A 21,873-nucleotide genomic window follows, 5' to 3' on the forward strand; every position below is an offset into this window, starting at 1 on the left:
TATTAGGCAGGTACCTAAGGCATTCTCACAAGAAATGGCTATTGCACCTGACTTCAAGAGAGAAACGGTTCCCAAATGTGGGTTGCAAGAGAGATAGCCACCCCACATCCCACTGCCTGAACGTAGGTCCCTAACTCCCTGAAATGGGCAGGGGCTGAGGGAACTCCTCTGTCATTGGCATCTCCCATTGGGTAGCAGTGGTGGCTCTCTGCCTAGCATGCTAGGTTTTGTGGATCCCATTCTCAGACACCCATCTCTCCCTGTGTGTTGTATGGAGACCCTTGGTGCCTAATGCAGCCTTTGTGGATTCCACTGATTTTCTAGGTGCCTGAAAGCTAGGCATTGCAATGCTGAGTGTAGCAGTGCCTAATTCCCTTTGTGGATCCAGTCTTTACAGACTTTAAGGGATTTTGTCAAAGGGAATAACCTGACCTACCTATTGGTTTCCTACTCCACGGTCGTAGAGGCAGAATCCTCAGACAATGTCACAAACAAAAGGTGGGCCTTTGAAATGCTCATTTGTTTTTCTCCACCATTCATTCGGAATCATTTTGTAGTTTATTTTTTTCTTTCTAACATCAAGCTGTAAGGTTGTTTTAGAGCCAGGCAGACTAAGAGAGACAGATGTGATGAATGTGCACGAACCAAGGAAGTGGTTTCCCTAGCAACAGTAACCAATTCAAGACTCTTATAACTTATCCTCTCTCCCTAATCATGCACCGTTTTTCTCTTGCAATATAGAAATGTGGGTTGAGATTTAGACACCAAACATGTATTTAACCCGAATGCATTTCAATCAGTAGGAGCAGGGAAAAAGCAGAAAATACACATGGGTTCCTCCCATCACCACCAGCCTTTGGAGTCATTCAGCATGACTCAAAATAGCTTCAGAAGAGGCTGTGTTCAAGCATGTCAGGCATACTGTTCTGGTATTCTGGAAAGGAAGACTATTAGCACTAGGCTTTTCTATCATTCTCTGTTTTATGATAGAAACACGCATACCACACTCCCTCTATGTCTCATTAGGTACTTTAACAGCAAGAAGACAAGAATGAATAGTGATATGATAGGGTGGGAATATCCCCATTAGTCTTCAAGTTAAAAATAATAATACTTAACTCTTCTATAGCATTTTTCACCCATGGGCCTCAAAGCATGAAGGAGGGGAAAGTATCATTATCCTAACTTTACAAGATTGGGAACTGAGGCAGAGGGATGTGAAGTGACACTCCTAAAGTCACACAGCAGATTGGGAACAGAAGCCAGGTCTCTAGAGTACTACTCTAGTGCCCTATCGAACAGCCATGCAGCCTCTTAAATAGCTCACTTTCAGACAAAAATACTGAAGTGACAGACTAGTGGGTTTTGGATGGAAAGAGAAGGTAGATACACACATGTTCTTACATTTCCAATGTTTATGTCCAAACCAATACATCAAGTATAATGAGAAAAAGATTTTATATATTTACATGAACAAGAATGCATCATTTTTGGAATTAACAATATTAAGGGCATAGTAAAGCATCTCTGACCTTTTCTTTGTTTGAATTTTTCTAGGATATATTATTAGTGGTATGTTATTTGACAGTCCGAATTAATATTTTGCTTACACTGGCATATTGTAAACATTAGATGAATCTTATGGAAGATATAATGGCTTCATTATTTGTATGGCATTCATCATTAAGAATGGAAAATACATTGGTAAGATTTCTATGTCATGTATGGGTAGAGAGAAATGTCTTCTTTGGATTACGTGAAGTAATGGACTACAATTTCAGGTAAAATGTATTCTAAACAATTTAACAACTAAATTGCTCCTTGAAAATGTGCACATGTGATAGCTGCTATGTTAGCTGACACCAGGAATTGAACTGTGAACCTCCAGAGCTAAAAGCATGATGATGTATAGGGTGACTAAAGAACCAGGTTCTTGAAGTCCTCAAGGCAATAGGTACAAAGTGGGACATAACACACCCCTGAGCAATAGTTACATCCTATTTCTGAACAGAGGAAGTTCATCCAGTGGTTCTGTGGACCTACACCACTTTGAACCACACATGATTCCTCACTTAAATAGCTTACATCACCTTGATGGAAAGAAGGCTCTCCAGAGCTAAGGGTGTGAGTTACCACAGATTGAACTCAAGAACTCTTTAGCTGAAAACTGTTATAGATCCATATCCTCTATGAACTGGGCACAGAGGGTGACATAACACATGTCAATCAGTGGATTATACAAACGTGTTCTGTGAGATAAACGGATACATGAATGCACATACTCTGTTTATGTAAGCAAATGCATATGTCCTTTTGCAATTACTTGCCTGAGAACGTGTGTGCATATTATACAAGTAGAATGTAGGCATTTTTAAAATGTGGGTACTGAAGTGGTACGAGAAGGCTTCTTGCATCAGTGCCTTGTATCCTGTGACAATTAACTAATGCTATGAAAGAAAATTGCTTCAGTAGTGTATCATCTCTTTGATCCCTTTCCCATTTGGAAAAAAACCCATCTTAATTAGTTCCTCAAATTTTGCTCCAGCTCTTAAATTCAGATGAGTGTTAGGATAAGAAGGTGGGGGAAAGAAGACTCTGTGTGTGAGCACCTGAGGAAGAAAGGATTCAGCTAATAGTTCTACATAAAACTGTCATTACTTTTTATTGGCTGAAGAAATGAGGTCTAAATAATTGTAGTCTTTTACCATTTCACCGTAAGAATGTATGATCTGGTGGCTTCCAATTCTGCAAGTACCTGCCAACCCAATATTAGAAAGGTATACAAAATATGGAGGGAACAGTAGGCCTTGTGGGTGATAAGTAATAACAATAATATACACTTTTTTTTAAAAAAAATCCACTTTATATATAGTGCCTTTTATATAAAGATTTCAAACTGGTTTACAAACATTAAATAATTTTGCCTCCCAACACCTCTGAGGGCTACTTTTAGTATTGTTATCCTTTTTACAGATGGGTAAAATGAGGCACAGGGACTTGTCCAAGGTCACACTGCAAGTCAGGAATAGAGCAAGGCATATTAATTCAGTTTTTAGAACCCAGGAATCTCTTGTTTTAAGCCATAGCCCATATTCCCTCCATTTTCAGACTCTTGCCTGTCTTTAGTGAAATAATCGAATGACTTAGTGGTTCACAACGTGACTCCCCCCCCCCCACACACACACACTGGGTAGGATATAATATTCACACAAATTAGAATACCACAGGGAGACTGAAATAGATTGGGTCACTATCCTGCATGCTGTTTTTGATGAACATAGTGAACTTGAGTTCTTAGGACAGTGAATGATGGAGAGAAGAGACACTGTGCAAGCCTCCTCACTCAGCATGGCCAATAAACCTTAAATTTGACCCAATGCACCCTGTTATTCCAGCCCTGCAGCTCCCTTGAATAGATACTGCCAATAACTGAATTGTGCTACACATGTGGTATGGTTTAGTGATGTTGATAAACATCCTAACCAAGATAAATTGAAAGCACCACACTTACTGTGACCTAACATGATTTGAACCGATATAGAGTTGAAAGGCTTCATTAAACGACCACACCTAGCTCCTAAAGTTTTGTATATTTTCAACAGTTTTCTGTTTAAGATGGAATAGTGTAAATGAAAGCAATTATATATTTGATCAGTCTTTCTACATGTGAAAAACTCACAGAATCTGTTCCTTTGGAAAAGGAATCTTAGGTCTGCACTGATTGTGTATAATCATAATATCAAAGATAAATAAAAGTTAGAAATAAACAAGACCTATTTGGCCCAATTTAAAGATGACCTGTAATTAAGTGGGCCCATTTTTCCACTGAAATTAACTGCTGCATTTTGCATCTAAAAATAAACAATCTTCCTTCAACCTCACGTCCATGTACTTTCCATCTTGTTCATTCCTTTATTCACTCTCAACTTCCTATCTGTCCCTGTCCATTGAGTTTCTACATTTGGGGGCTGTTCTCTTTCTTCTGTTGCCTCATCATCCTTCTAGAACTGTTTGAGATCCTTATTCACTTGCCCCTCTTTAAATCTCATCTCAAAAAATTCCTTTTTTTCTTTATACCAATAAGTGAATTTTTGAAAGAATATGTTGTATATAATATTAAATAGTATGTGAGAAACACAGCATTTAGCGATCGAGAAATTATTCCTCACCTCCCTTCGGAGAATGCAGTGGACCATGACAATAACAAAGCCTTGCAATGAATCAAATACTGCGAAGAGTATCTGAAATAATATTGATCTTTTGTCTGTCATGGCCAGAACTGCAGACATCCACGTCAGAGCCAGAAGAGGCAACACAACACAGGAACTCCAAAGGGATGCCCTATTGAGAAAGAGAGAGAGAAAACAACATTATATAACTGCAAGTAGATAAATAAAAACCCATTACTAAAAAAAAAAAACAACCTTTTTAGGATGGCAACTTATTAGTTAATTTGAAAACCACAGACAAATATATAAAAAACGTTGTACTTTATGTTCTAAAGAGTATCCCCTATTCAGTTAATAAACACAGTTGCCAATTTTAACAAGAATATTTAAATATGTTCAGTGCTCTAATACAGTATTAGCAAACACAATTTTCATCATCAAAGTATTTTCTCACATGCACTGTATAAGATTTGTAACAAGAAGATGTAAATGATTAGGACTAACATGGCATTACTGGCGGTGGTGGCTGACAAAGCTGTTGTTGAAACTACTCCACACTTGGCACATTTGAGCGTCAAACCGCTATGAGGCTCACTCATCTGACTGCAAACAAACAGAACACCCACAAAAAGAACAAAATATTGAATTTTCACTGAAAAACGTTGCTACTGAAATTTAGCTTTTAAATATGACGTCATGCAGAAAAAGTAAATAGACTTATTCAGGATGAATGCTCTAGGTTGTTGCAAAAGTATATTGATACTATACATTATTAACTTTAACTATTAATACTATGGGGCTTAATTTCATGCAGGCTCTATTTTCTTCCATTTAAGCTAAAAAAGGCCCCAATGTCCAGAGATCAAACTTGCTCAATACATGGAGATAAACATAAGCACGTGCTCGTGTAGACACACACCGTGAAATCCCTCTATTCAGACCATTTGCAAAACTAATGCATCAATGCTGTATAAAATATTGATTATTATATGAACATTAATAAAGGAAGAGACTTCCAAAATGTGCTCAGGTCATTCAGTCAAGATGGACTTACTGTACAACCAGTAAGCAAATGACTTGGTATAGTAATTTGAATGTGCTGGCTAAAATCTGGAGACAGAACTTTACCTAGGAGTTTTTGTTCCCATTGTATAAAGGTCTGAATATAGGGGTTGAAATGTATGGAATTTGATGAAAATAAATATTACTTGGACTAAAAAGGGGTGATATGTTATTCCATTTTAATAAAACACAGTACACAAGCATTAAGCTTAAAGCATTTTGTACAGACAACTGTATTACAAAACTCATCACAGTTAAAATGTAAAACCTGGTATTAGAATTTTCTTCTTCTATGTACAACATGCATTCAAATTTGGAAGTTTGGATTAAATAAACAACTTCTTTGCTATCCTATTTCCCACCTGCCAGCAGAACCAGTGATTTCCATATCATATCAAGAAACATACAACAATATAGGGAAAGTTTTTTTACACATAGATAACTGAAAAAAACAACAACAACCAAACCAACCAACCAACCAAAAAAATCCACAGAAGTTTCCTATGTGTAATGAAGAAAAACAACATTTAGGAAAAATATTTCTCAATATTTCAACTGACTTTGAGCTCTCACTCTTCGCTCTCCCATTTACCGCCAAAGCTAAAAGTTTGCTTTTGCGTCTGCACGGAAATAAAGGGCCAGATCCTCAGCGGGTGTAAAATGAAATCAGTGAGGCAAGATGATTTTCACTATCTAAGGGAATACCCAATAGTTGCTGGAGACAGAAAGAATTAAGTCTTGATCTTGATGCTGCAGCACTTACTCAGATGAAAAGTCTCATTATTGCAATTTGCAGAAAAGATCTGTAGATTTAGAGGGCCAAATCCATCCCTCACATAACTTGGGAACATCTGTGTATATATTACAAAAGAATGGAATGTCTTTCACCTAACTTATGATAAGTCTTCTCAAATAGCTCTTTTCTAATTGAATATTTTGGGGGCAGATCCTCAGCTGGGGTTTTATAGCATAGCTCCACTGACTTCTGATCACACCAGATATGTTATTTCACAGCATTTCATGATCTGGCCTGTTATTTTGACCTGCAAAGTCACCATGTGCTTTACTAAGATAGAATTCTTTGGGGAGCCATTATTTTGCCTCTGTAAATGCTCTAATCCTATTTAAATAGTTTTACTACTGAACTTGTCACTGGGCTTAGATGGTAGGTAAGGCTGGTAGAAATACTTAACTAATGAGTGACCATCCTCCTTTGATTGGGGCGGGGCAGCTAAAGAATTTCCACTGCCTCAGAAAATGACTCAAGAATCTGGGTCTGCATCACTTAATCAAACAGTGCTGAAGATAGATTGTTTCCATCTTTATTAAGGCATCTAGTTCCTAGTCCATCCCTGTGGGAGTGCGGTATTATTTCTGACAGCATATTTTCTAGTGCTTTGTCCAGTTTAGCTTTAAAAATAACATTCATTTTACTGAGATACAAACTTTCAGAAAGCAAAGTATTTAGTAAATCAGAAAAATATACAATAAGCAACAAGATTTAAATTGCATATAGCTGATAATTAGAAAGCTATTCTGCAGTTAAACATGATTTCTCCTATCCTTTAAATATTACACAGAAAAATGATCAATAGATGTATAGGGTCAAAACTTCTTAAGTATAACTATTGAAAAAGTTCTCACAGATGCTGAAATATTGTGGCTGATTTTATAATATGGCACATTTAATCAGAACATGAAGAATATATTACAATAATTAAGAAGGCAGATGGAACATTGTAGAAAAGAGTAGAATTAAGAAATTATTATTTTCTAATAAGAAGGAGGAGAAAAAAAGAAAAGAGAACAAAAGAGGTTTTGGTGATGGTGGTTGTTGTTTTTGAAACAGTGCGCTGAGAACTGAAAACCACAAGGGGTTTTAACCAACACTAAATGGCAACGTAAGCACACCAAAGTGTATATGGTATCAATATGGACATCTAATCAATTAATTGAACATTAGGAATGATGCTATTAAAGGAATGATCAAATAATTGAAAGTATGGTTTTAAGAAAAGTTTACAGACAGCTGTAAAATAAAGAATCATCATTGCGATCAGTGCCAATATTGGGGTACAATCACCCACAAATGATGTAGAAGAAGAGTAACACAAGTGGAGAAGTAATAAATGTTGATTGCTTATCATTACCTGAAGCATTAAAAGACATTTACACATACATTCAGAAAGCTAAGATACATTTGTGAAACGTTTCTCTTTTATGTAGACTGCAGTCATATCCACTGCAGCAGACCTTGAAACCCATCTGTACCTGCTGAAGTCAACAGCAAAATTATTGCTACCTTTTATTAGGAGCTAAGCTGCAGACCCTCCCTCTTTTATCACTAGAAACCCAGCTTTTGAATGTAAAATTATAAGTATATTAATGAAAGGAAATCATGGATATAAATACACAGAGAACTTCTCTATTTACACATTTTTTTGCTTCTGAAATATGTATAATTTACATTCAAATTCTGTTATGCTTATTTTAGAACACAAACACATATACATGTATATATAAACACAGAGCCAAATTCATCTCTTAATTACAGTGATGCAATGCTATTGACTTCAGTGAGGTTATACTGGTATAAAAGGTAGAATGATACACTAAGAAAGAAAGAAAGAAATTTTGGCTTCTTCTGTACACACATTTTATACAACTATATTCCCGATTTTAGAAATAAAAATGTATGTCTTCCCCATTAAATCTCTGCTCAGTTTTGAAACTGTTTAATCTCCATTCTTATTAACTTAATACTGTTGTACTTGTGTTTTATTTTCAGTTTGCTCAGTCACATTCCCTCAGGATAATGCAACTGCAACTTTTTCAATGAATGAAATCTGTTAGACATACATTGAGAAAAAAGTTCAAAGCACAATCAAATGCATTTTTGGTGAATATCTGTAATTGAAAATATGATACATTTGCAATATGCTTTAAAATATTCCAATTTGTTGCTTACCCTGCTCTGTGTTTGAGCTTTTTATCTAGGATTCCATCTCTGGAAACAAGTTTATTAAATACCAAAATGCCAATCACCATGTTGACCTGTCAAATAGAAACAAACAGTTGACCTTTCAGTGACAGTGAAGGAAAATGCCTACATGCATTATTACAGAAAATGGTCTCTTTTACATTTGCCAATATGATGGAATTACAAACTTAGACTATGGGTGCATGATACATTTCTAAAGAATTTAGTCAGAGATTTTGTACTGTATTAGTCTCAGGACATGTAAAGTGTACATAAAGTGTACATAAATTGTCTAGGGAGGTTGTAGAATCTCCATCTCTAGAGATATTTAAGAGTAGGTTAGATAAATATCTATCGGGGATGGTCTAGACAGTATTTGGTCCTGCCATGCGGGCAGGGGACTGGACTCGATGACCTCTCAAGGTCCCTTCCAGTCCTAGAATCTATGAATCTATGAATCTACTTAACTTTAGGGCTAAATTCTTGCTTCCCGTGCATATCCTCTAATAGGTGGAACAAACATATAAATCAACAGCTGTATTAATTAAAGCCTGAATTATGTCCTGTATCTGGCCATATATATGCCTGTCTGTTAATAAGAAAGTAGGCAGCTGTGACTCTAAACACTGATTAAACGTAAACTTTACTTGTAACAATGTAATCTAATCCATGTTAGAGAGAGAATATTTTATCTGAATTTTGTGTACAAGACTAAAAAGGATTATATATTATTTGTATTGCCATAGCATCTAGGAGCCCCAGTCATGACTCAGGACTCCATTCCACTTGGTGCAGAACAAACATAAAACAAAGCTAATCTGATTTGGTTATTTTAGGTATCATGCTTTCTTGAGTCCCAGCTATGCCTTTTTGTTGCAAGGAGTTCTCACTCATGCAAAACCAGAATCTATGGTTTCTGGTTGTTGGTTTTGTTTTGTTTTTCCAAATTGACAACTGTCTTCCACAATCCTGGGTTCCTCATATGTAGGCTTGGCAGAATTTGATTTTTTTTAAATAGTTTCTACGGATAATAGCAATGCTTATTTTTATTTTATTTTTATCCCATTAAAATTTTCTCAGATGGGAAATTGGTATGTGTGAGGACAATAGACCTTGGGATTCAAAAAGTTAAAGCTTTATAACTTAAGCAAATTGTCAAATTCTCACATCAAAAATATATAAAGTAAATATTCTTAAATAAAACTTTAATAAGTTCTCAAGCAGCATTTTTCTGTGCCTATATGGGAATATTTATTCATCGGTTTGTGTGTGTACAGTGAAATTGACATTTAATGACAAATATCTAATCCTTCTAAGTCTACTCATATGCCAAAATGTGATTTTGGTTGGCTATATATAGGATTATTTGGTTGCACTTTCTTTTTTTATGGGCCAGAGACTTAGCTGGTATCAACTGGTGTCAATCCATAAATGAACAGCGCTATAATGATTTGTAACAGCTGAGTATTTGGCTCAAACAGCCATGTAGTTCTAAAGTCAGTATTTAGTCCTTAATACATATTCTAGGCATCATACTAGGATTTTTATGTAGCCTTTAAATGGACCTGCCAAAAATAATTTTTAGTTAAGAAATGTTTTAAAATGGACTTTTGAGAACTACATTAAATACTGATCATTTGCCAGTATGCCTTGCCCACAGCCCTACTCTTTTAGGCCTTTCTTAGTTTCAGTTTATTTGAGCTTTTACATTTTTCAGACGAGATTTTTCTTTTGTATACTCAAATCTAAATGGCTAGATGAAAAACCTCCCTCTACACCTGCTAACTAATGGGGGAGCAAATCATGTCTGTAAACGTCAGAGATCTCTGAATAAAGTTTGCCAATTGTACAGAGCACATACAGTTCCATGTGGAAATTATGATTGGCTTTTTGTAAACATCCTTGGCTTCCTCACTGTGCCATGGACTGTGAGCTGTACAAAAGGTTCCTGGCTTGACTCTATATGAAGATGAGACATACTCTGTGGGAGCTGCAAACATTAACATCCAGGTAATCTTTGTAGCTATATGCCTATATCTCTGATAATTACAGATTTCCTTCTCATTTATGCCAATGCAAACCAGGACTAACTCAGCTGAAGTCAGTAGACATACACTGGTCTAAAAGTGCTGTAAGGGAGAAGAGAATCAGACCCAAACACTGTAAACTCCATGCTGAAATTATTACCAGAACTTAGAGAAAGATACTAGAGCATTTATTACACAGTGACCAAATTGGCTTCAGAAATAGGTTATTATTAGCTGATAATAAAAGATGGTCCCAGACATCATTGATGTAGAAGAGGGACAAGTAGTGTCAATGGCTGCTGTTTTATTTGATGTGATAAAGTCATTTGGTCAAGAGGACTCACCATTCTAATTTGTGGAACATTTGGGTTCAGCAAAACCTGTATTTCCTCACTCACATTAGCCTACGCTTCTCTTAGAGTGACAGTATGTAGAGAGGGGGAGGTATTGTTTTACCAGAGATACTAAGCAAATGTTGTCCCATCTGTCCCCTTTTATAGATTGTAATGAGAGAAACCTGAGAACAGCAGTTTAGGAGGATGAGATTATTTGTGGCATTGAAATTCAGCATGATAGTTTGAAAACAAGTATTAATGCTGGTGATATTTAGGTGACCTAGTCTAATTCTCACTTTATCCTACATTCCTTGCAACTTGTAGATAACAGTCGGTTCTTTGTCATGGTATCATGTTTTAGGATACATGGCAAAATATAAGATGAGGAAATTTGGAAGAAATATTGTATTATATTGATAAAAGACTTTCAAGATAAGCAAAGTATGTTACTTTATTTTGCTTTGTTGACTAAAGAGTTTGAGAAATCAAGGATTTCCCTCCTGCATTTATTAGTTACAAACCAATCATTCAAAGATGTAGGTCTTTGGGTGGAACAGCTTCATAGCAAATAAATGTACAATAAAGGGTTGAGGATAGAGCCAATGCACTTCAAGAGATAGCAAAACTAGGAGGCAAATTTACATTCATAACGTTTAGAAAATTTACAGTCAGCATTGTGTGTGTATATGGGGGGAGGGAGGAAGGAATGTTGGGGTGAGGGCTGGTTGTATGTATGTGGGTGATATGGGGGCTTCTAAAATTAAATTCTTACCTTACCTCATATATTACGGCTACAAGGGGAGGAAGAAGAATCAGTGATTAGCATGTTCCTGGTGGTGAGGTGAATTACCCTATTCATACTGGCCTTTTCTGTTTAAAGTGTACACCCTATAGGACAAGGTCACTTGGTCATTTTGTAAGGTACCAGAGCCATATCTAAGAATGGCTTTGGCCCCTGAAATTAGTATACAGAGCCTGAAGAAGGACTTTCTGGATCAAATTTTCAAAAGAGTGTATGCCAAACCCTAATGTGTGAGTGCACAGGTATGTTTACATGCAAACCCCCAATGAGCCTGCATGATTCAGGGGTTTCATAAATCCAGCTCTTTCCAATATGCATAACAAAATCTTACAGCAAGCTCATTCTGATCTAAGGGCTAGTCTACACTACCTCAGTACATCAGCACAGTTGCACAGTGCATCTGGTGAAGATGTGCTATGCCAAAGGGAGACCGCTGTCCCATTAGCATAATTACTCCACCCCAATGAGAGGCAGAAGACACCGCTTTAAGTAGATGCAACTTATCTCAGTCCGGGGGTGGCTTTTTCACACTCCTGAGCGACGTAACTTACATCGATTTAAGCGGTAGTGTAGACAAGACCTAAGACTTTTTAATACTCTGGAACTGACCAATATAGAACCTCCTGTCAACAGTCCAGGATCAATGAATCCTGATCATGGAAAATTTAAACAAATGTTGACAGATGTTGTATTACCAATGTATCTATGAAGAACTTCGGATTATTCGATCCAAATATAGGATTTCTCAAATACCTAGATACATTTTCAGGGCTGTGGAAGTTTGATACATAATAAGTTAAGTTTTCCGGTGATCATGATTTTTTTTTCTTCCAAGACAATAGCCACAGAAGACCTGCCTCTGATTCCATCTTTCCTGCCTGCCATCCCTGAATAACAGTGGCACAGTGCTTTGCACCAGGCCACCAAAGCTGTCACTGAACTTCTCCATAAGAGAGCAACCGTTACATGGATACAACTAATAAGAATTCAGTGATGCTTGTAACAAAATTCTTGTGTTAGCAACCAGCATATCATGCTTTCACAGTTTTATTTTGTGTGGCTCAGGAGTAAAATGAACAAGGCAACTTTTGCAAAACAATCATTTTTCAGTTGTACCATAACCCTTTTCTAGAATACCATCTTACATCCTACTTTGCATATAATAAAATATAGTTAATTCCTAAATAATTAGAAATTATAACCTATTTTTATAATTATGTAAGTCTTAAATATATTTCCCCTGCCTTTTAACTGGCTCCTCCAGAAAAGAATAACAGTTAGCTATTATCATGGTAATAGCATTGGGTGAATCTTGGCCTCTTTGAAGTGAATAGGAGTTTCACCCATTGACCTCATCCTGGTAATAAACTCTTGCCAAATCCTGTTGTTGCTCCTAGAGAATTTTTTTGAAGGTGTACAGAGTACACACATATAATATATAAACTTGTATAAATAATATACACTAATAACAATATATATGATGAGCTATTTGTGCATATAGAAATGTCTTTGGTTATGCTTGATGTTCATGTGGCTTTGTGGAAATGATGACACATATAGTGTTGATGTAAAATACATAATAAAATAAACAATCAGAAAAATAGCATATTCAAAACATTGAGGGAATCTTAGACCATTGTTCTCAGGATGTCTGCAGTAAAATTAATACCACTGCATAACTAACCACTCTGTAATTCAGACAGTATTCCACCATTTCTAATGAAAATACTAAAAATAATTTAAGTGTTTACCAAGACAACAGCAGCCGCAGGCCCAACAAATGCATAGAGTAGTCCTCCTTCGAGAGACAGCCAGCAGCTGGAAAGAACATTAGAGGAAAAGAACTACCACACATTAATAAAGCTTTTACGCTATGGAGGTGTGATGTGACTAAAACATATATAGTATATGTATTCACTTGACATACGGTTCAGTCTACATAGAGAGTTGTATAAGCATAGAAAAAGGTGTGAAATTACTCTGTTGACGTAATGGTGCTATACGCAGTTGATAAATGAGTTTCATTATTAGGCCCCATTTTCATGCCTCTGCAACTTTTCAAACAAGTTACACTTACAATGAAATTCCTTAGGCTTATTCTGAGTCCACAGTTAAATATTTATGTAAATTTTTGTAAAATGTCATTTAGCCATTTTTGAGCTAACTGTGAATGACAAAAAAGATAATTTCTACCTATTAAGAAATTCTTCAGAAACTTATTTCGTCTCAGGGACCTCAAAACCACTTTATTTTTAAAATGTCAGACTTATCTTATACTTAAATGCTCATTAAGGTCAAGTGCATATGACATGATCGAATAAACTTGATTAAAAACCATAGTTGTCTATAAATCTTCACTGGTGTAATTTGGTATTTAATACTAGGATAAGGTCTTATGGATTATACGCACTTTAAAAAAGTTATTATACATCATGTAAGGACTAAGGACCAATTGGTGTCTCTGAAATATTAAAAATATTAAAAAACTAATACTATATTTATGAAAATTGTACATCTCTTGTGTGCTATATCCTACTAGAGGTCCAATACCACAAGGCCTTTCTGTATGGTGCTTCCATGCAGATTTCCAGATTCGGAGGGCTTGCAGAATTGAGTCCTAAACATTTAACACACTACAGTGCTAAACTTAGATATATAAACACTATCAGGAGCTTCACTTACTGAAGCAAATGCAGCTGTTTCCCTCCCCAGTGATTACACATTCATATAAATTCACGTTTGTTGGAGTGTGTGATCACACATACATATAAGGATATGCAAGTAACTGCATTTATTTGAATCTCACATGCAAATAAACTTACATAAAGATGTCTTTATCCTCTACCCCCATTTTCCCCCCTTTCTTTTGAAAACCATATAAACACAAACACATCTTAATATTACTGTTCTGTTATGGCTGAAATTTTAAAGGCCAAAAAAAAAAAATCATTAAATGTAATTGTTTCCCACAGTAACTAAAAACAGAGCTGAACTTTGCCATATGGACCCACCTCTGTTAATGTGTTGGATGCTAGTATGATACACTGATCTAAAATGTCAATATTTGCCTGCAGTTACCCTCCACCAAAAAAGCAATGACAAAATATCTCAGATACCATTGTATGATAACTTCTTAATGGACCTGGATCTTTATTTTTTAATTTAATTGAAAATATGTTTGTATTTATTTATTTTTTGCTGGTTTTCTACTGGTTTATAGAATAGTTGAAAGTTGGATACAAAGTTTTCATTAAAAATTTTGAATTTTTTCCCCTGGATTTTCTGACCAGTGTACACATGAATTCCAATAGAACTCCCCTCTCAAATTACTGTCAACCTCCTGCACTTGATCACTGCCCCCCCCCCCCATTTACTTTGGTTTTGTACAAGGAATCACAGTTTTACCTGTAAGGTGGCCACTGTAAGGGTGTGATCCAAAAACAGACTTTTTTTGGGAATGTTTCCATTGACTTCAGTGGGCTTTGGATCAGACACTAAGCCTTAGGGTAAAATTTTCAAAATCTCTTAACTGACTGAGGAGTCTAAGTCCTATTTTCAAGAGTCACTATGACACTTAGTATCAGAGGGGTAGCCGTGTTAGTCTGGATCGGTAAAAAGTGACAGAGTCCTCTGGCACCTTATAGACTAACAGAAGTATTGGAGCATAAGCATGTGTCTGACGAAGTGGGTATTCACCCACGAAAGCTTATGCTCCAATACTTCTGTTAGTCTATAAGATGCCACAGGACTCTTTATGGCACTTAGGACCCCTTAAGTCTCATTGATTTTGTTTTGCTTCCTCTTTCAGATTTACTATTAGGGCTAGATCGACAAAAGGATTTAAGTGTCTAACTCAGGGGTAGGCAACTTATGGCACGCGTGCCAAAGGTGGCACACAAGCTGATTTTCAGTGGCACTCACACTGCCCGGGTCTTGGCCACCGGTCTGGGGGATTCTGCATTTTAATTTAATTTTAAATGAAGCTTCTTAAACATTTTAAAAACCTTATTTACTTTACATACAACAATAGTTTAGTTATATATTATAGACTTATAGAAAGAGACCTTCTAAAAACGTTAAAATGTATTACTGGCACGTGAAACCTTAAATTAGAGTGAATAAATGAAGACTCAGCACACCACTTCTGAAAGGTTGCCAACCTCTGGTCTAACTGCTACTTTAGGAGCCTAAGTCCAACATTTAGGTGCTACTGAGATCCTGAAAACTCCTGCCTAACCCTGTAGCTGCTTAACCCTTAGGCACCAAAATTTCCACTGTTAAAGTCCCGATGGCACCTACATTTCTGGAAGTGAGCATGTGCGCACCCACTTTAGTCTAGGCCCCATCTCACAAATCCTCAAACTAGTTGCTCCCCTATCTGTCTCGCCTATGGGGCCCAGTCTGGTAAGTATGCTCTATGCTCACACAAACCCATATAAAACAACTGAAGGAGAAAGTGGTTGTGCCCCCCACCCCAACTTTTAGTTCAGTGGTTAGTGCACTCACCTGGGATATGGAAGACCAAGGTTCAATTCCCCATGCTGCCTGATATGGAGAGGGATTTAACTTGGGTTTCCCCCCTCCTAGAAGGGGACCCTAACTGCTGGGTGATGGGTATTCTGGGCAGGTCTCCCTCAGTGTGTCCTGTTGACACTGTTACACTGTATATGAATAATTAAATACCACCATTTCTTCTGGCATAATTGATTATTATTATTTTTACAAGACATTGGTTAAGTACCTTACTCCAGGAGAGAGTTCACTGCTGAGAATCCCAAGTGGAGAGAGGTGCCTTTGAGAGATGGAACTTAGGACCCACTCCTCTCCTCACCATTTCCTATTAGCAAGTTTAGGTGGCTCCCTGCTCAATATGCTAGCTTTTGTGGATCCCAATCTTAGGTGCTTATCTCTCCCCCTGCATGTACAAGGAGCCTATGCATCTAACTTGGGGCTGTGGATTCCACTGGCTGGCAAAGTTCCTAAAACTTAAGTGCTCCATTGCTCAATGTTCCTCTGTCCCATGAACCTCTCAGCTAATTTGGCACACCTTCCAAGCAGGGCCTGCTCCCCACGCTGAACAACCCCTCTATAATGGAAACCCCTTTACAATCTCAACTATGGCTGTTTAAGGGTTAAATTAATGCATAAAGTTATGTGAACTGCAAAGTAATTCAACATGCTGCTTATATGCAAATGGATCAAGGTGCTAGGCTAACCATAATTTGGAAATCCCTTGCTTTTGAAATATCATCAATAACATCATTGGAATAATGGAGTTTTGCATAAAATATTTTTCATATGTGCAGTAGAAATGACACAAGTTGCTGATAACTAGGGTTGTGTGAAAAATTCAGGTAGAAATCTAAGTTCACCTGAAATCAAGGTGAGTTCAACTTCTAACCAAGCCACTCCCAACAGCCCAGGCATACAGTTGTTCCATGGATCTGGTCTAATGCTATTTCCCCAGCTCCTCCCTCAGTGGTGTTTCTTAATCCCCCTTCTTAATCCGTTTTCCCTAGACTGGTTCTAGGACCTCCCTCTTACCAGTATGAATCTTCATGTGGGGACCAGGACCAATTTTCCTGTTTCCATTCATTGCTCTTTCAGTCTGGAAAAGGTCTTCTGGAAATGGCACCCTACAATCTAGGAGTATCTGGCAATAAGTCTTGTTCCTGCTGCCAGCACCTTTGTAACTGTGGAATGGCAAACAGCGCTACTAGATTCCTTAATACAGGGTAGCTAAAGAACCCACAAGCAACCATAATCTAGGAGGGATAGGACAGAATTCCTACTGGATTGCTTTAGCTACACAGGATGAGGAGGCACTACCTATCATTGATGAGTTCTAGAGTGGGACAGCTCCTCAGCTCTTGATGCCCTGTGTTGAGCGGAAAACATCTCCCGCCTTTGTCTGCAGACTGCGGGATGAAGTGGCCAATTGTGGCAGCTTCCAAAGACCTGAAGAGTAGAGGACTCTACCCCACAGCAGATCTGATGCCAGATTGGTCAAACAACATGAACATGTTTTTGTAAACATGTTTTGAAATCCAGGTCCTGATTCCTTTGGTCCATATGCACGTCCTTTCGTGTTTTTTAGTTCCACAAGTGTTTGGAAAGCTGGTTTTGTCCATGTGGATGTTTGGAGAGGAGCTGTCAGGCATACAAGCACCCATATATCATTGCATTTAAGGTTACTCCTTATTAGTAATTGATTATTTCCATCAATATTTCAATAATCTCCCATTTAAAAAGTACCAAGCAGCTCAGCAGGAAGCAGGAAACAAATATGCAGCTGAAGTAACCAGTCCCGCATGAATAATCTTAGCAGGATAAGTACAGTGCTACTAACAATGGGCTTAATCCTGCAAAGGACTGAGAGCCTCCTGAGATATGCTCATGTCCTCAGTGCTCATTCGGAGTTGAGTGTACTCAGCACTGCACAGGACTGAGTTTAATACTGGACTCTGATTTTCTTTTCACTCTTTGTATGGGGCATTCGGCTTTCAGCAGTGTCCTGCACATGAAGGGACACACAATGGGCCTTATACTGTGTAGTATAATCTCTATAGGGCATGGCAGCCTTGTTAATCAAAAACATGATTTATCACTGCAGACTGACTTACTAGTGAGATGTTCCATATCCTTTCGTCTTGGTAAAGCCTATTGATATTGCCACTACTAATGCTGGTAAACCTGGAAAAAAACAGCAATTGTCATTAAGGCTCAGCTAAATACCGCTGTTCTATTGGGTGAAATGAAATGATGAGAGCGAACGACTTTCATCTAAAATGATCAATTTGATATGGAATGAATCATTTAACAAAGCACTGCTCTGCTGCAGCGTTTGTTTCTTCCCCAAGCACAAGGGAAGAGCTAGATTTTTAGCCCAGTGTGCATCATTTTCGTGTTGCTAAGTTACCAGTATGTTTGAAATAGCTTAAAATGAACAAATAACACAGAGATTCAGTGGATTTTCAGTGAGGGGCTTTTGTCTGCATTACACTATTTTGCAGAAAAGCTACTAAAATGACGCTAAAAGCATATATGTTACAGCATAATAAAGTACAAGAACATTGGCATATTCATCAACTGTATCTTGAGCCAAATCAAGAGAATAAAATTACATTGGTGCTTCCAATAAAAAGGGAAATCTCCTTGTCCTGATTTTCTGTTTAGTAACTATGCTATCAACAACCTGTCAGGATTATTGAAATAAATACCAACACCCCCAATTGTGTAAATGCATAACATTCAATTCTAATGATTCTGGTGACATGATTTTTATGGGCTTACCCCATCCAAGGCACAAAAAGCGTTTCCTTATGAGTCGTGTCCTAATTTTTCCAGTAACAGCCATGTACGACTGCCACGCTTCTGTCAAAACCCAACAGAACGAAGCTAAGAAGAAGAAGTGTAAAAATGCGGTGGTCGTGGTGCAGATGCCCTGCAGGGAGCAAAGAAAAGCTCATGCTGAATACTTAGGGACAATCATTTCTCCTTCAGAGGGTTGTCATATTCTATCAGCTTGACCTTTACCCCGAACATCACACCTCCATCTTTATAGCACATTTGACACAGAGATTTGGATTATACAGAACAGGTTGAACCCTGTTCTGAAATACACTAACATAGACAGTTTTAATGAAAAATATTTAAATATAGAATAGAGCAAAGTTTCTTACATCTTTACTTTGGCCACAGAACATTGCAAAGCCACTGCAATGAATAGGTTACATGGTTTCTGAACATTGCAATTTCACTACACTGAACAGAGTGAATGTGCAAATACAAACAAACAAACCTAATTGCCATTTTTATGTTCTTTCCCCTCATGCAGACAAATCTTGACTATAAATCTGAACTCCAGGGGGCAGATTAAAGCTTCCTGCTTTATTTGATTTTTCATTTAAATCTTACAGAATGTAATGCCATGGGAAGCTCTTGGCATACATGGCCTGATTTTTTTAGTCAGGTTTAAGCAACGTTTCCTTAGCAATTATTTTGGTTATTGTTTTTATGCATGTCAGTCATTTGTCATCTGAAAAGTACTCTGAACTCATCCAGCACATGCTCTGCTCCGTCACTGTAGCCTTTAATTAAATTTGACATTTTGGCTCATATAAGTAAATTTGACTCTCCCTTGAAAGTAAATTATAATCCATCATTTCACTGCTTTATTTCAGTATGGAATTCTAGAGACAGTACAATTCAGACTATTAAATGCAGTATGTATAATACCCTGGCATCAAAACCACACCAATACTGTAGAATATAAACCGTATAGATCTTTATTACATTTTAAAATATGGTTTAATCAGATCAAGATCAAAACACCCTGCCAAAACAACAGATGTCAGCAACACAAGAACTTAGCTTGATATGGATTTAGAATTTTTTAATATTAGTGTTATTATTAATTTATCTAGCATACCTCTAATAATAAGACAAGTTCCTCTCCCAAAGAGTTTCTAGCTAAGACACCAATTCAACAATACTTAAGCATGGAGGCTCCGCAAGAATTAATATTATGCAGGTACTCAAGTACTTTGCTAAATCAGCACTGAAATATATAAAGTACAGATAAGAAGGGAAGTGATACACCACGTGATTATTTTTTAGTTTGCTTTATATTTTTAAATTTTTTTAAACCCATCCTATTTTGTGTTTTGTGATTTGATTTGGTTTTTGATCACACTGATTTTCCTGAGTCCTCATCTGAAACAAATTACATTCCTTTAATTTATTGCACTTATTACTACTACAGTTCTGCTGCTTGTTCATGGTTCACTTTTATCTTTAATATTTCTCTCATATGCCTGGTTCGGTTGAATTTCTTAATCTGCAAACTGCCAAATAATTTCTACATCTATTTCAAGAGTCCAGTAAAGAAACTGATACCTACTTTAGTATTATGAATTCAAAGTTTTGACAAACCTTTAGCTTTCTTTAATGAAAATATCTGTGAGATATAAGAGACCCTAGAGGAATTACTTTAATATTAATGAGTCCAGTTTTGCAGCTTTACCTTATCTGAATATTCCGTAGGACCAATTCTGATCTCACACTTGTTTTCTACTAGTTGTAACTCCACTGACTTCAGTGCAGATATTCTTGTTTTACACACAGGTAAATGAGATAAGAATCAAGCTTTAAATTATGCATACAAGTATATACTTTATTTTAAAATAAGTTTCAATGCTGCATTGAAAAAAATTATTTTGACTGTCATAACAGCCACGTGAGAAACATGGAAGCCTTCAGCTGTCACAGTGATGTGTGTGGAACAAAAAACCTAGACAGCGAAAGAGAGGTTAATTTTTGAGGTTATATTGCAGGACTGCTTCTGACCTAAAATCAGATTGAATCACATTGCTGAATTGGTACACAACTGCTCTCAGTGCCTGTTTAAAACAATTAGCATTGAAGTTACTTCTATATAAACTAATGGCAAAATTCCCACTGAGTTCAGTGAGTGCAGAATTAGGCCCACAATATACACCTGAAAATATCATCAGGCAATAAAAAGATACTGTAAATCTGGTCCATATAAAATTACTGCACACTGGAAAAGCACTCTATTTTATTCCGTTACTTCAAAATAAAAGACAGGATAAAGGCATATCATGAAAGCAATGTGACCATTCCATATCTCTTGAGAAACAATTATAAGCAGATGTGCTGGAACAACTTGTATAGAGCGGGTGCTGAGAGCCATTGAACCAAACTGTAAACCCTGTGTGGTGGAAACCTCTTCAAGACAGGGTGTGCAGCAGCACCCACAGCACCCCTAGTTCCAGCACCTATGATTACAAGGGGTAGCCAGTGACCAAAATATTAATTTATTACCATTAATTCTTAAATTTAGCTGCTCCAAAACTATGTGAGCTCATAAAATCCATCCCAGTAAAGCCACAATGATGGTATTATTACACTGGGTGGTAATATTACAATAAAAAGCTTGGCCAGATAAACAGATGGATTTGCAGGTAGACCAAGTATTATATCGTGGCCATATAAGCATACTTGAGGTGTTAAGATTATGCTGAACTAAAGTAATGTGCATGTTAAATCCTGGATGTCTGTGCTTTAGACCTTTTATGTGTTAAAGCACATACGCTGTTTTCAAAAATCCCTGACATTCTCATTCTAATTTCTATAATATACACTCCTGTATTTTGTCCACTAAGTTAATTGGAGACAGTATTGCAACAGAAAAGTCTTAAACTGTCCTGAATTAGTATTCATCTGATAACATCACTATGCAACATGACTGCAAGCTCCAGAGTTCCATATCATGAAACTAAAACCCTGATGTCACTCACTTAGCAAGGGCCTCAATTTTTTTTTCAGGTCACTTACATCCAACCTCTCTTATGCCATAATTACAAGCCAACAACTACAGTATCTGGTTTATGACTATCCTTCCAGCAGCTGTTGTTAATGGTACATCGTCTGCAGTGTCATTTGTTTACAGATGCAAAATAAGCCTTTCCTTTTT

The 21,873-nt window shown here is 37.0% G+C and overlaps 1 protein-coding gene and 1 long non-coding RNA gene across 8 annotated transcripts in view; one reads left to right on the forward strand and one right to left on the reverse strand.

Moving 5' to 3' along the window:
• ADGRB3 (adhesion G protein-coupled receptor B3) overlaps nucleotides 1–21,873 on the reverse strand; it is a 600,799-nt gene that overhangs the window by 30,093 nt on the left and 548,833 nt on the right. For 6 of the 7 annotated variants that reach the window (XM_054023978.1, XM_054023982.1, XM_054023984.1 and 3 more), the window contains 6 exons: nucleotides 18,669–18,819; nucleotides 17,999–18,068; nucleotides 13,127–13,193; nucleotides 8,200–8,285; nucleotides 4,674–4,772; nucleotides 4,170–4,341 (listed from right to left, as the gene is read on the reverse strand). In XM_054023978.1, coding sequence (XP_053879953.1) covers nucleotides 4,170–4,341; nucleotides 4,674–4,772; nucleotides 8,200–8,285; nucleotides 13,127–13,193; nucleotides 17,999–18,068; nucleotides 18,669–18,819 — 645 coding nt within the window. The remainder of the gene's footprint in view (nucleotides 1–4,169; nucleotides 4,342–4,673; nucleotides 4,773–8,199; nucleotides 8,286–13,126; nucleotides 13,194–17,998; nucleotides 18,069–18,668; nucleotides 18,820–21,873) is intronic. The other variant, XM_054023981.1, reaches the window with a different exon arrangement.
• Nucleotides 10,160–21,873, forward strand: part of LOC128834849 (uncharacterized) — a 28,091-nt gene continuing 16,377 nt past the window's right edge. Inside the window, exon 1 of the long non-coding RNA XR_008444497.1 lies at nucleotides 10,160–10,221. This is a non-coding gene — a long non-coding RNA (uncharacterized LOC128834849). The remainder of the gene's footprint in view (nucleotides 10,222–21,873) is intronic.

The sequence above is a fragment of the Malaclemys terrapin genome, chromosome 3 (genome assembly GCF_027887155.1).
Source record: "Malaclemys terrapin pileata isolate rMalTer1 chromosome 3, rMalTer1.hap1, whole genome shotgun sequence".
NCBI lineage: Eukaryota > Metazoa > Chordata > Testudines > Emydidae > Malaclemys > Malaclemys terrapin.